The 15,426-nt window shown below is 39.9% G+C and overlaps 1 protein-coding gene across 1 annotated transcript in view; it reads right to left on the minus strand.

The window, feature by feature from the left end:
* Positions 1 to 15,426, minus strand: part of SNX24 (sorting nexin 24) — a 156,688-nt gene that overhangs the window by 61,994 nt on the left and 79,268 nt on the right. The window contains exon 2 of the mRNA XM_058737891.1: positions 7,116 to 7,199. Coding sequence (XP_058593874.1) covers positions 7,116 to 7,199 — 84 coding nt within the window. The remainder of the gene's footprint in view (positions 1 to 7,115; positions 7,200 to 15,426) is intronic.

Consider the following 15,426-nt stretch of genomic DNA (forward strand, 5'->3'; position numbering starts at 1 on the left):
CAGCAAGTGAGCCAGCCAGGCACCCCTCCCTTTCCTCTTTATACCATTCAAAGAGTTTACTCAGACTTTCCTCCACACAGATGCCCCACGTACACACTGGTGAGAGCACCAATCTTCCAGAGAAAGGAACACAGATACTTTCCCAAGCACCTAAACAAAGAGCTGGATATGTGACAAAAAGGTTAAGGAAAGAAGTGAGGAGCCTTTGGGGTAAAATTCAACCTTTCCCTCCACCTCGGTACCCGTCCGTCCTCAGGGTTCCCTCTAGAAGCACTACATGGGGCGCTTTATTCCTGGTGTGACCCCATATGGCAGCTTCGGGTTCTTTTGAAATGTGTACTTCATTAATTTAAATTTAAGAATGTACTATTTTATTCAAGCCAAAAGTAGGCAATAACAAGAATGAGGACAGTTAATTTCGTAACAAACCAGCACCGTATTTCCCTGAAACCTCTGGGCCGGAACGGAAAGTGAACAGCTGAGAAGGCATGTAAAATATGCTCCCCAGTTGGCCATGCAGGGCAGGACTTTCTCTGCACGCCCGTGACCGAGGGCCTGGGGAGGCAGAGCTGTTCTCAAGGACGACCATTTAAAGTGGTAACTTGCTTGTCTACAGGAGATGCGGGCAGGTGCCATTGGGGCACAGGGGAAACTCATATAAGCCTAAGGCTCTTCCCATCACCGCCGGGCCTCAACAGTAGGGAGGAATCCCCATAACTTTTTTTTTTAAAGATACGAGGCTAAGAGTGAACAGAGAGGAACAAAGTGGGGGCTCGCTTGGGTTGTAGTGTGGTGTGCATGCTGGTCCCATCTGGGACTACACAGCTGCAAAGGAATCACTCGTGTAACCTGGGATGGAAATTACAGGGAACTCAACTCCCACAATCAAAATGAGTTTTTTAGCCAAAACATTCCTCCAGTTAATTCATAAATATGCAGAATGTCCTCCAAACATCCCATTTGCCGACTACTTATTTAATGCCTAATATGTGCCCAACACTAACAGGCAGGGAGGAAGATATGAAAGATAAGATACGGTCCCGACGTGTATAAAACCCCCAAAAAAGTGTCTTCTAGTTAGACAAGACTTAGAGACAAGTAAATTTTAATGATCTCTTACATGCTTTAAATTTAAGCAGAAGCATCTACTCTAAAGGAAGACGAGGAGGTGCCTGGCTGGCTCAGTCAGTACAGTATGTGACTCTTGATCTTGGGGTCATGAGTTTGAGCCCCACGTTGGGCATAGAGATTACTTTTAAAAAAAATAAAATAAAATAAAGGAACAGCAATTCCAAGAACAAAGACCTGATGGAATAAAAGAAACTCCCAGGAAAGAAGGAGAACATGAAGTATTTCAGTTTGGTTTGAACAGATCAGAACACAGAGGGAAGGCCATTCAGCACGGCAAAGACAGACAGCGATCTTCTTACACGAGGGTGAGTGGGGAGACTAATTGGCTGCCACCGCTGTTTTCTCATGAGAAAGTGAGAAATAAGGTCAACTAGAAAAGGAGTTTGTGGTTCTAGACTACAGACTAACGGTTCCCTCCTGCAAAAGATGTCCATGTCCTGACCCTTAGAACTTAAGACTGTGTCACCTTACCTGGCCAAAGAATGGGCTTAAGTCAAGCATCTTGAGCTGGAGACATTATCCTGGGGTATGCAGGTACAGCCAATGGAATCTCAAAGGAGAGGCGGAAGTGTCATCATCAGAGAGGGTAGAGGCAGAGACAGCAGAGGTGATGACAGAAACAGAACCTGCAGTGACCGTACTGCTGGCTTTGGAGATGGGAGAGGCCACAAGCCACAGACTCTGAGCAGCTTCTGTAAGTGAGAAAAGGCAGGGAAACGATTCTCTCCCAGAGCCTCCCAGGGGGAACTCCGCCCTGCCGATGCATAATAAATGCGTGTTGCTTTAAGCCACTACGTTTGTGATGACTAATCCTACCAGTAATTGGAAACTAATAGAGAGTTTAAGATAAGTGGTCGTGAGGGTCAATGTCCATGATACGGCTGACAACATCGACGCATTTCAATGCGTTTGCGCCACAGAATGATGAAAATGGTGCTTTAGGGAAACTGATCTGTAGCACAGAAAGAATCAGAAGACAAGGATCAGAAATTGCTAAAGCAATGCTTAGAGACAATTAGTAAGACTCTGGCTTGGGAGGGAAAAAGAGAAGAGGAAAATTAAATGGTGCACATTATAGAAATTTGGAAGACTGAATCAACGGGACTTGGTGATGCTCTGAACACAGGAGGTAAGAGAAACACAGGTAAGACCCCTGAGGTTTCAAACCTTGTGGCTTCGGTGCACCTGATAGACAGAGGGTGGGTGAGGAGGGTTGTCTAAGAGATGCCTCTAAAAATATAACCACACAATAGGAACTGTCAAACTTCAAGAGGCACTGAGATCACCGGGGATCCTGATTTAAAGGGCAGATTACTGGGGTGCCTGGGTGGCTCAGTCAGTTGAGCATCTGACTCTTGATTTTGGCTAGAGCCATGATCTCCCGGTTCGTGAGCCCCACATGGGGCTCTGCACTGACAGCGGGGAGTCTGCTTGGGATTCTTTCTCTGCCTCTCTCTCTGCCCCTCCCTGACTCATGCTCTGTCAAAATAAACAAACATTTTTAATAAACAAATAAATAAAAATAAAGGACGCATTACGGGGCTCCAACACAGAGATTCTAACTCAGCACGTCCCGGGAGTACACAGAATCTTCACGTCATTCAATACTGTTCTGTTACAGATGGTCCAAGGTGCACATTATGAAAAATACCGATCTAGAAAAGCTAAGAGAAAATGGAAGCAGACACTCATCACCACTCTGGAAGAAATGACTACTATTCAGAATCTGAGAGAGTGAAAACTGACATAACAGATAACATACACATTTAAAGCTTTTGTAAATTAAAATAAATACCAGAGCCAAAAGGTCCTGTGTGAAAAGTACTTTCAGCAAATGGCTAAAACTTTATTAGCGGGCCACACAAACTAACGGGTAAAAATAAATCAGACTCTAGTAGATAGACCAGTCCAAAAAAAGGGAATACAACTTCTTTTTTTATTTTTATGTTTCTTTTTTTTTTTTTTGAGAGAGACAGAGCACAAGCAGGAGAGGGGCAAAGAGAGGGAGGCACAGAATCCGAAGCAGGTTCCAGGCTCTGAGCTGTCAGCACAGAGCCCGATGCGGGGCTCGAACCTAAGAATGGTGAGATCGTGATCTGAGCTGAAGTCGGATGTTTAACCCCATTGAGCCACCCAGGCACCCAGGGAATACAACTTCTAAACAAACTTAAGACACACCAATGACAACAGCAACAAGGCAACATACATTGTTTGCTAAAGTAAATAAATATAATTTTGGGGGGTAATATTCAAACACAATGAGATTTTGTGGTACTTTCCAATGTGCTGGCTGCATTTTAAATCTGCTATAACCATTCTGAAAAGAAATGTGGTAGGATATATGCAAATCCTTTGACAGAGAAAGCTTCTTTTTGCCATCTAGCATAAGGAAACCACCCTGAATATGGAAAATATTATATCTAATGAAAGCCATCAATAATTGGAAGTTTACCATATGATGCACACACAATGTCATTTAGTTTGTAAAATAATCCTATGACGTTAGTACTGTAATTATTCCCATTCTCCAAATGGGGAACGTGAGACACAGAAAGATCTTGTAACTTGCTCCATGAACTTGACAGCCAGGAAGAGGTAAAGGCAGACTCAGGAAAATTCTGCTTTCAGAGCCTACACACTTAACTTCGACACCGTAATTACCACCATGCAGGAACATGGTTAGTCCAGCAGCATTTGCTTTACTAAAAAAATTCAAGAAGAGAGGGGCACGTGGCTGGCTCAGTCGGTGGAGTAATCGACTTGATCTTAGGGTTGTGATTTCGAGCCACACGTTGGGTAGGGAGAATGCTTAAAAATAAAATCTTAAAAACAAAAACAAAACTTCAAGAAAAGAAGGAAAACAGCCATTATGGTAGCAGAGTAGAAATATGTGTGGGTAACAATGGGTTATTTACCCTGTCCCCAAACCTCCTGCAAGGTTTAGCTTTATAGCGTGAAAAAAATGAAAAAAACAAAAAAACACCTCTTGAATGTTCCCCCAAAATAGAAAGAAATCCTGAGAAAAGTGTCAACGAATGCGATAATGTTTTTGTATAGGGGCGCCTGGGTAGCTCAGGTGGTTAAGTGTCTGACTCTTGATTTCAGCCCATGCTTCAGGTCACGATCTCCACGGTTCATAACTTCGAGCCCTGCACTGGGCTATGTGCTGACAGTAACGGAGCCTGCTTCAGATTCTGGGTCTCCCTCTCTCTCTCTGCCCCTTCCCTGCTCTCTCTCTCTCTCTCTCTCTCTCTCAAAATAAATAAACATTAAAAAATTAAAAAAATAATAAAATTATAAAAAAAATTATTAAAGTTTGGGAGAAGTGATAATCATTAAGAACTTTCTTTAGACAACCAGATGAACTGTGAAATGGGTAACAGTCTCACCTTCTGCCTCAAAATTAGCCTGACAATAAGCCAGGAAGCATTTTTGTCTGAGGCACAGAGAAGAGCTATGCCTCTGTTATTCTAAAGATGCAAAGCACCTGTTAATAGCTCATTTATCGTTTCAGAATTAACTTGGGGACACTGGCCAAACACTTTTAACAAGTGAGAAGTAAAAGTAAAATTTCGGAAAAACCAGGACACTAGCAGCACAGCAAATTGCACACAGCGCAGAAATAGTTGAGGATTGCAGGAAAACTACATAATAGACTTGACTGAATTTAAAAGGAAAATATTTTCGATAAAAATGTAACACCCAAGGTGCGCTGGGCTGGCTCAGTCACTGGGGCGTGTGACTCACGATCTCAGGGCTGTGAGTTCGAGCTCCGTGCAGGGTGTACAGATCGCTTAAAAATAAAATCTTAAAAAGAAATAGCACTCGGAACACATCACAGAATTCAAATACGGAAACTGGGATATCAAAATGTAATACAAAGGTCAAGTTGTACCACAAGCTCAGTAGAGCTTGTGGATTCTGAGTAAATTTTTGGCTGATTTCAATCCTTAACACATTTGTAGACTCAAGAAGACAGATTTCTGTTTTTTTGCACACACTACTACCATGATTTGTACTTAACTAGCTTCATGGTAACCTTTTAGCCAAATCTAATACGATCGCAATGGGGCAAGTAAATCCGTAATTAAAACTCTGCCTCACAAAGCCATTTTTATCTCTATGTACCAGCCAGGATGTTTTAAACACACAAAATTGAGACATTTGAGAATTTTTACTCTCTCAACTCTGGTAGGCCTGATTATATGATCGTAAGAATAGCTAACCTTCTTACCCAAAATGCAGAAATTGAGACAAGAATCCCAGAAAACCCAGGAATTTTTTTCCGACTCTGAGTATCTAAGAACTGCCTATAATCGCTGGGGAGAAAATAAAATCCTGTTCGAGAAGAGCACAGGGGGAACGACCCTGCACTGGTTAGAAGCACGGCAGGCTCTCGCTCGGGGCGGGCCTAATTGGCAGTCACCCAGCTGTGCCTGGTGTGGAGCTGCTCCTGGAATATCTGCTGGGGACAGCTGGGTTGTGTCGAGGTCATGGTGAGCTAGGAGGTTAGGAAGGCAGCCTGCATGTGACAGGCGCCCTAGTCCGTACCCTGGGCATCAGAGGCTGAGCAGGGGGCTGAGATCTGGTTTTAATCTTAGCGTCAGAATTTATTGCAGGAGGTGCCCAGCAGAAATCTCCCTGGGATCTGCTTCCGTGAAAAACAAGCAAACAAAAACAGAAGCCCTTGCGAAGGCACGGAGACCCAGACTCCAGGTTTGTTCCTCTCTCAGACTCCTAGGTTGGAGCTTTCCTAAAAGCTAACAGCAATGTCTGGTTTAAATCTGTACCCACCTGCGTTCTTTCTTTTGGAAGTGAATCTGGATTTAACAAAATTTTAATTGAGGAATGACTTTTATGTTATCCCCTGCCATCCTAAGAGAAAAGTGTACAGAGGGAAACAGTTTCACTGATTTTTCAGTAATATCCTGTTAGAGTTTATACTGAATACTCCATTCTCTTAACTTTAAAAAAAAGTGGGGAAATTCACTTAAAAAAAATAACTAAAGAACTTTTAATATAGAGTAAGCACACTGTCACATGATTTATGTACTGATAATTTCCAGAACATTTAAGAGGTCTTTAATAAAATTAAAAGAATAGACTCTCTTTCTTAACATATTCACTTAGTATCTTCCCATCTAACTTCTTAGCTAATAAAGTAACAGAAGTGAAGAAAATGAATTATGGCATACATTTACGTGTGTGTGCATATTCATGCATGTGTTTATATACTCATATATACATATATATACATGTATATACATATATATACACACACACACTATATATATATATATATATATATATATATACACACACATATATATTAAGGTAATGTCAGCACCCCAAAAATAATTTCTAGCCTGCAAAACATTAAATTTTGTCAGAAAATAAAAAGTATTCACTCTTCTATTTTTTACCATTTCTCCCCAAACTCAGCCATTCCTTTTGAATTCCTGTTTCTTTTATCTCAGACTTTCAATGAAATGAATCCAAGAACTCGAACGCCAATCTTACAAAGTGGCCTTTACAATTCGAAAGGATTGGGTATGTTCTCCTTTTACATTTTCCCCAAATGCTCCTGGATACATGTGACACGCATATTACTTTTCCAGATACCTGTAAATTGATTTTAATAAATTTCTCCCTGTAAAGTCATCATTTGCTTCTTTCTTTCCTTTTTGTAAAGCACATTAAGTGTATTTCAGATGAAATAAGGCCTCAGTCTTATTCTTTGTGAACCCATAACACCCAAAGAGCTTACACCCTCACATCTATTTATGTAAAAGACCTTAACAGAAAACCCACCTACTCAAAAAAGCACACCTTTAAGGGACTGAATCATTTATTTTAAAAGAAAACCTCAGTCATGATAAAAGAAACTGTATTGTTCCAGGAACTGTTAATGCTCTCAGAAAACACAGAGAACAGTCTTAACCTTACAGCATCTAACATACAAGGAAAAAGGGAAAAAAAGTTACCTTTTTGTGCAAGGCATGAAATTCGCTGTACCTTTTTTCAACAAAATGTTTTCTTCCATTCATTAGTACTTCTATCTTAAACACCTAAAGAAAAGAAATTTAAAAAAAGATTAATTCCACCAGTTCAAACCCCTCAGTTGTCTGATGTGGTAAGTTTGTGACCATGATATATTTCATCCCTTTAATTACAGTAGCTGAGCCCCCAAAACTCAGAAGGCTCAGGAGACCCTGGTCCAACAGCACTGATTAATGAGCATTCCAGCCAAATGCTTTAGTTAGTACCAAGTGAGGTCTCCCTGTAACGTGTCTAAAAACAACAGAAACTTAAATGCATTCGGATGCTCCTTAAACTTTTAAATCAGAGCACATTCCTCCCTTAAAATTATTTCACCAATGAGTATGATGGTATTGAAACAAATTGTCTGACAACAGCCAGAGTCTGGCAGACACAGCAGGCTGGAGCATTCCATTACGGGTGGGTATTTCGACGCCTGGCCATGCTGTGTCACCTAGAAGACAATCAGGCAAACAGCAGTGCATTTTAGGTTAATTTCTTCCTAACCTGCATATTCATCTCTAGCCTCAGCTGGGCTTATTCCGCTGTTAGCAAAACAGGGAAAACGTAGTAAAGGCTCATTTTCCCTGCATGATGCCAGTGACAGCTTGCGTTCCTACCTCCAGAAGGTTGAAAGGCCAGAAGAAAAGGCTCTCTGGGTGCGCTAATTAGTAGGCACTAACATGACATTTTCTTGATTCCTAGGTCATTGGGGTCAAGACTGGGAACAAGGGATGAGAGATATTGTGAAATCCTCATGAAAACACAATGTTAAGGTGGGGTGGGGGAAGGATGCTTGGCAAGAATGGAAGAGAAGGTGATCTGTTATTTTCAAGAGTTTGTCTTGAACTCCTGTTCTGCTGAGCGAGATGTGGTCAACACCAAGATGAAGGAACACTGTTCAATTACTTAGTAAGCCTATTTCCTCTTTCAGTCACCCTTCTGGAAAAAGCTAAACTTGAGGTCACAAGACACGAAAGAGTGTTAAAAGCATGCTTACTTTAACCCTAAAGAAAACTACTTAACGGTAGCACATGAAATATGAGGTCACAATGCCGTGATTATGAAATCAGATCCCCTCTGGCTCTGTATTTCTACCTTATATGTATTACTTATTTGAAAAGACAAAATTAAATCACCAAACATAAAATATTTGTATATTTGTACTTCTTCGAATCAGAAACAAAGTCGTCTGTTCTTTGACTCCGTTTAAGAAACGTGCTTTTATCAAGCAAATGGTAAATATTTATGAATTTAATCAATATTTTATACTAACATTTGGTTTTTCAGGAAACCTCCCCAAATATACTTTTCTTTGGTCAATTAGTGAAAATAGAAACTATTTTCTTCTCAAAACATATCCATATGCTTCAAAGTCTCATATATATGTATATTATTTTTTTAGAAAAAAAATTGGTCACTAATTCAATAAAGAAAATTCTTTTCCTTCAAAGATGCTGCCGGGAATCCGATGAGGAATACACCCTGAGAAACACAAACAAAAGAAGCACAGCTCCCATGTCCGGGCTTGGTTAATAGGATGCAGAATCCCTTTCTAGTGTCAGGTCCCAGAGTTAAAGCAGGACAGTGTGGAGGCAACGAAAGTAGTTTCCATCTGCTGAACTGCATGAGACAATTGAAGTTATATTCTGAGTCCAGTTACATGAGGCTTCATCGCAAAACCTACCGTGGTAGATAAAGAACTGAGGGGTTGGTGGAGGGAGGTGGGTGGGGGATGGGCACTAAGGAGGGCACTTGTGATGAGCACTGGGTGTTGTATGGAAGTGATGAATCACTGTATTTTACTCCTGAAACCAATATTGCACTGTAGGTTAACTAATCAGCATGTAAACAAAAATTTGAACACCCAAACCAAAAAAGACCACTTTAATTGGCATGTTTGCTGCTGGATACACAGAAGGAGAGTGTTGAAGACTCAGAAAGGCTCAACCTACTGGGTCAGCCCTCAGGGTCACCCCTCTTGAAGGCCAGGGATAAGACACATCACACAGTGGCTGCCTCATGGAATGTCATCCCTTCTATCGACCAGATGGCTCCATTACTAAGTTCCACAGTTACTTTTCAGTCAGTCAGTCCAGGGGGGCACGACGGTGTGGGTGGGTGGCGGGGCGGGTGGACACACACACACACACACACACACACACACACACCGTGTGTGGTACATTTTCACGCCACTATTTGTACCGTGTTGCCATTTAAAAAACATACAATATACCTAATATTGTTAGGGGTTTTTCTTTTAAATTCTGGGAAAATATCTTGGAAAGGAAGTTGGTTAATCAGAATTTCCAGGACGATGTGAAGAAATGGCATCAATGTCATAAATCTTATTTTTCTGCGGGCGCCTGGGTAGCTAAATCAGTTGAGCATCCGACTTGGGCTCAGGTCATGGTGTTGTGGTTTGTGAGTTCGAGTCCCGGGTCGGGCACTGTGCTGACAGCTGGGAGCCTGGAGCCTGTGTGGGATTCTGTGTCTCCCTCTCTCTCTGCCCCTCCCCCACTTGCAGGTGTGTGTGTGTGTGTGTGTGTGCGCGCGCACATGCTCTATCTCTGAAAAATTAACATTAAAAAAAATTTATTTAATCTTATTTTCTTGAAATCCATGGCAGCACCCCCCCCACCCCACTCCTTTTTTTTAAGAGCTTCTGATACATGTTGTCCCTGCTGCCTGGAAAATCTTTTTCCCTGCTTTGTTTTCCTGGAAAACTCCTCAAGGCTGTTACCTGCCTCTAAGGTTGGGACAGCACAGGCAGAGGCTGGGAAAGCAAAAGCACAGGATTTGTTTGATTCACTCATGTCTTTAGCAGATATTTACTGAGGGGCTTGAGGGACTACAATGTACCCAGGGGTTGCTCTAGGCTCTGAGGATTCAGCAGTGAACAAAAGGGACAGGAGCTCAGGCTTCATGGCACATACAGCCTATCTGGTGAGGAAGGCTGACTATAAACACAGGAATGAATATGGTGAGGTCAGGAAATAAGCACGTGAAGAACAAGGCATCAGGGTAATGAGACACAACTGAACAGGGTGCTGTTTCAGACAGCGTGCTCTGAAAAAGGTGAGAGCTACAACATCTGGAGAGAAATACCAGGAAAAAGGTGAATGTGGCTGCCTCTGGAATTTCAGACTAGGAGTAGGTGGACAAGGACTCTTTTTTTTTTAATTTCTGCTTAAAAATTAAAAAAAAAAATGTTTTTAATGTTTATTTTTGAGAGAGCCGAAGCGAGTGAGGGGTAGAGAGAGAGAGAGAGAGAGAGAGACCCAGAATCCAAAGCAGGCTCCAGGCTCTCAGCTGTCAGCACAGAGCCTGACACAGGGCTCGAACCCATGAACCCTGAGATCATGATCTGAGCTGAAGTCAGATGCTTAACTGACTGAGCCACCCAGGCGCCTCTCCCGCAATTTTTTCAAGTTAAAGTCTAGGGCGGGGTGATTTCCACTTCTGTTCAAGATGGCGTAACAGGGAGTAGACTGACCCTCCCATGTGGAACAAGTCAAAACTGGGCAAAATATGTGGAAAAAATGGCTCTCAAGACATTAGACACGAGGAAATGAAGAAAAGTGAGAGACAAAAGAAACAAAAAGGAGCCCTATGGTTACCCCAAACAGAGCCCTGAGGTCCCCTGAGTTAGGGTGCAGTTGGTGGGTGTGAGGGGAAGCACGTTCTGAGGACAGGATGCTGGACAAGAGTGAGGTGTACAGAGAGGACTCCGGTGACCTGCCAGTGGTCTCTCCCTCCAACATTCAGCTGAATCCTCCCCAACACAAGGGACTGGACACGTTTACCAAAGGACGGGAAGACACAGTGCTCAGAGCTGACAGACAACTGGGCATACAGCCTGTCCCCAAACGTCAGGGTAGAAAACCTCATAATTCATGAGGCACTAGTTAGAGTTCTCAAAAAGGTCTTGCCTCAGCATTGGGACAAAATCAACTGTAGACTAAAGGCTCTTTTAGTGCAGCATAAATAAACAAACAAATAAAACAAACAAACACAAATCCCAAAAAACAACATTAAAGGCAATGCCTAGAGAGTACGAACTGTTTCCAAGTAACTTAACCACATGCCAAGACAAAGCTCAAGAATATTTTTAGGAATATAAAAATACTAGTACCCAACAAGATAAAATTTACAGTGCCTGGCATCCAATCAAAAAGAAGCAGGAAGATACAATCATAATAAGAAAAACCAATCAAGAGAAATTGATGTAGAAATGACAAAGATTGATAAAATTAGTAGACAAACGGATTAAAATCATTATTATAAGGTAATTTCTTACACTTAAGTATCCAAAGGAAAGGTTGACCACATCCATGGAAGATAATAAAAACACACACAGCAAGTCTGGGTCCCACTGATGAAATCAACAATGTCTGTGATTATCACAAAAATACAATGGATGGGATTGACAGCAGATTAGATATAGCAAAAGAAAAGGTAAGTGATCTTAAAGATCCACCAACAGCAACTATGCCAAATGAAAAAGAGAAGGGGAAAAAAACTAAAAAACAAACAAAGCTTCAGGAAACCATGGAACATCCTGAAACAGCAGAATGTATGTATACTTGGAGTCCCCACAGGAGAGGAGAGAGGGGAGACAGGGCTGATGGAAAAGACAAATGAATTTAAAGAAATCACGACCAAAAATCTTCCAAATTGGATGGAAACTATAGCCCCAAAACCCAACAAGATCAATGGATCCAACTACAAGAAACATGTGAAAAATAAAAAATCTAAGGCAAATCATAACCAAATTCTTTAAACCCAGTAAGAAACAGAAAATCTGAAAAGCAGCCAGAGGAAAAAAAAAAGAGACATTAAGTAGAAAAGAAAGGTCAGTCTGATACCAAATTTCTCAAGTATTTCTATAAATAACCAAATAAGAGTGATTCAATGCACATATACTCATGTTTTTAAACATCATAGAAATATGTGCTACGTGAAGACACCCGGCAGGGACAGGAATGGTGGTGTCCTGAGGTCTTTACCCTCAACTATTTGGAGGCCGTGCCCCTGTCAATGGACTCAGACCAATGATCTATATAAAAAGCATACAACTCTGCAGAGTACAAGGTGCTTTTTTTATATTACCTCCTCCTACCAGGCTCTGTGCTCACACTACCCCCTCGATCTCTTTATACTGTGGTTCCAAATGTTAGTTTGTATGGTTTTTTCTAAAAAAAAAAAAACAAAAAACAAAAAAAATGTACTGATGGGGGAAAAGTTTCAAAAAGTTCAGACTGTAAACTTAAAAGCAGAAGTTTCTTACAGAAGAGACTTGTGTAAGTCCTTGCCAATTCAAGAGGGATCTCAAATATCCTTTCAGAAGTTGTCCGCATACATATAAACTCTGTAGGTACCCATGTATATAGAAGTTGTTTTATTCTCTTACACACTGGAGACCCATCACACAGTTGTACTACTTGTACTATTTTTATTTTTTACCTTATTTATTTAATACATGTTGAACATCTTATCAGCACATTTTGAAATACCTAATTCTCTAATGGCTACATAGTACTCCTACGTACAACTGTTACCATACTTTAATTAGGACCCTGAGGTAGATACTAAGTTACCTAAAAGTATAAGGTACTAAGTTACAGTACAAGTTACTGTACTATTCTGTCCCATATTTATTGTGTTTATATATGTATATGTTTATATATGTGTGTCTCTATGCATGTTTATGCAGTTGACCCTTGAACAGTGCAGGGGCTAGGGGAACCAGCCCTCTCCCCCCCACGCAGTGAAAAACCTTATATAACTTCTGATTCCCCCAAAACTTAACTACGAATGGCCTACTGTTGACTGGAAGCCTTCCTGATAACACAGTTGATTAACATATATTTTGTATGTTATGTGTACATTATACACTGTATTCTTATAATAAAGTAAGCTAGAGAAAAGAATATGTTGTTAAGAAAATCATAAAGAAGAACAAATATGTTTAAAGTACTATACTATATTTATTAAAAAAAATCCAGATATAAGTGGAACACAGTTCAGACCCATGTTGCTCAAGGGCCAGCAGTATATGTTTAGGTATATTTGTACATATATGTATACATATATAAAATAATGTATATATTATATATGTACCTATACATGTACATATATATTATACATATTATATATAACACAATACATAATATACAATGTATCCATTATATGTGTATCTATATTATAAAATATATGTGTTATATAACATTATATAATCCACATTATACGTATATGTGTATATTATATATGTACACATATATGTACATATGGAATATACGTATACATTTTATAACATATGTACATATATTTTATATGTATTAATATATTCCTTATTTCGGTAAACAGACTTACACACAGAGACGAACACAAGATAAATTACCAAAAATTTTGCCAAATTTACCCCCACTTATATTTACTAAGTTACAAATCTGCTAAAAAGATATGGAATATATGGAATACATATAATACATATATATATTATATGTACATATATAGAGAATATGGAATACGTAGATACAACTTTAAAGACACTATTTCCATTCCTAAGTATGGTATGATTACATGTTAGAGGCAATTTTCTTCCTTTGTGATAGTATCTCTGAAATTAAACTAAAGTCAAGGATAAAATATTTCAAAATTTGGGTGTACACCCGATTTTCCAGGAACTTATTTTAAGAAATAAAATAAACTTAAGCTAAAGAAAGACTTAACCTATATTCCAGGTTGAACAGTCTCTTGCCTTCAGAAATTTGTACTCTACAAAGTTATTCACTTCCAATGAAAGCAAAAATAAAGCTTTTCCTTTAACATGCTAAAAGTATCTAATAAATAACTTAAAACCTTCCAAATACAGATGGGGACTGTATACACAAATAAAGCTTACAGTCCAGTGTTCCACGTTGTCTGGGTTACAAAACTGTTATGCTGAGGGGCTCCTGGGTGGCTCAGTCAGTTAAGCGTCAAACTTGAGCTCAGGTCATGATCTTACAGTTTGTGAGTTCAAGCCCCACGTCGGGTTCTGTGCTGACAGCTCAGAGCACGGAGCGTGCTTCGGATTCTGTGTCTCCTCCTCTCTCTGCCCTCCCCCACTTGTGCTCTGTCTCTCAAAACATATAAATGTAAAAAATAATAATAAAAATTGTTATACTGAGAACATGAGATACACACAAATGGCAAGTACCTGCTTCAAATATGACTTTTCTTATATATGTTTTAATAATTGCTCAGTTAGAAAAACATGGCCCAAATATTAACTCAGGGTTGAAGTCAACTCTGGGTTTGAAATATTTTTTTTAATGTTTCATTATTTATTTTTAGGGAGAGATTGTATGTGTGAACAGGGCAGGAACAGAGAGGGAGAGAGAGAATCCCAAACAAGCTCCACACTGTCAGTGCAGAGCCCGATGAGGGGCTTGATCTCATGCACCACGAGATTATGACCTGAACCAAAATCAATAGTCTGACACTTAACCAACTGTGCCACCCAGATGCTCTGAAATATTCTCTTTCTTGACTTGAATGAGCAAGAAAGAAAAAATAAATTTAAGCTTTCTTTTTTTAATGTTTATTTTTGAGAGAGACAGAGACAGAGCATGAGCAAGGGAGGGTCAGAGAGAGAGGGAGCCACAGAATCCGAAGCAGGCTCCAGGCTCTGAGCTGTCAGCACAGAGCCCAACATGGGGCTTGAACTCATGCACAGCAAAGTCATGACCTAAGATGAAGTCGGACACAACCGGCACCCCAAGAAGGATAAAATTTTAAAGGTTGTTATTAACTTCAAAAAATTACATCTCTAAAAAAGCCATTAATTGTGTGCCTGTTGGGGGCCTGGCTTATAGCAGGTATGAATTCACCCGACAGTTTTTTATGAGTGGAAGATGGTACTAAACCCTCTAATTATAAATGACTATGATATTCAATGACTAAGTATACAATGCAATAATGCTTGTATAAAAATTTAATTTGTTCTTATTCTGAACCTTCAATCATATTTCCTCTAAGATGCCACAGTAATAAAGTGACAGACATTATTAATTCAATTGTACTATATGTGGCTGCAGAAAACTGCTAATAACTGTTCTCATGCCTTTGAAAATATGTAAATTTCATACATTTTAAAGTATTTTGAGAAAAAGATGCAGTTTCAGATAAACTACTGCTTAAGGAATAAGAAGAATTCTCTAAATAATTGCCACTATCAAACAGTGCTGTAAGAGTTGGGCATAAGTAAAT

The sequence above is a fragment of the Neofelis nebulosa genome, chromosome 1 (assembly GCF_028018385.1).
Source record: "Neofelis nebulosa isolate mNeoNeb1 chromosome 1, mNeoNeb1.pri, whole genome shotgun sequence".
NCBI lineage: Eukaryota > Metazoa > Chordata > Mammalia > Carnivora > Felidae > Neofelis > Neofelis nebulosa.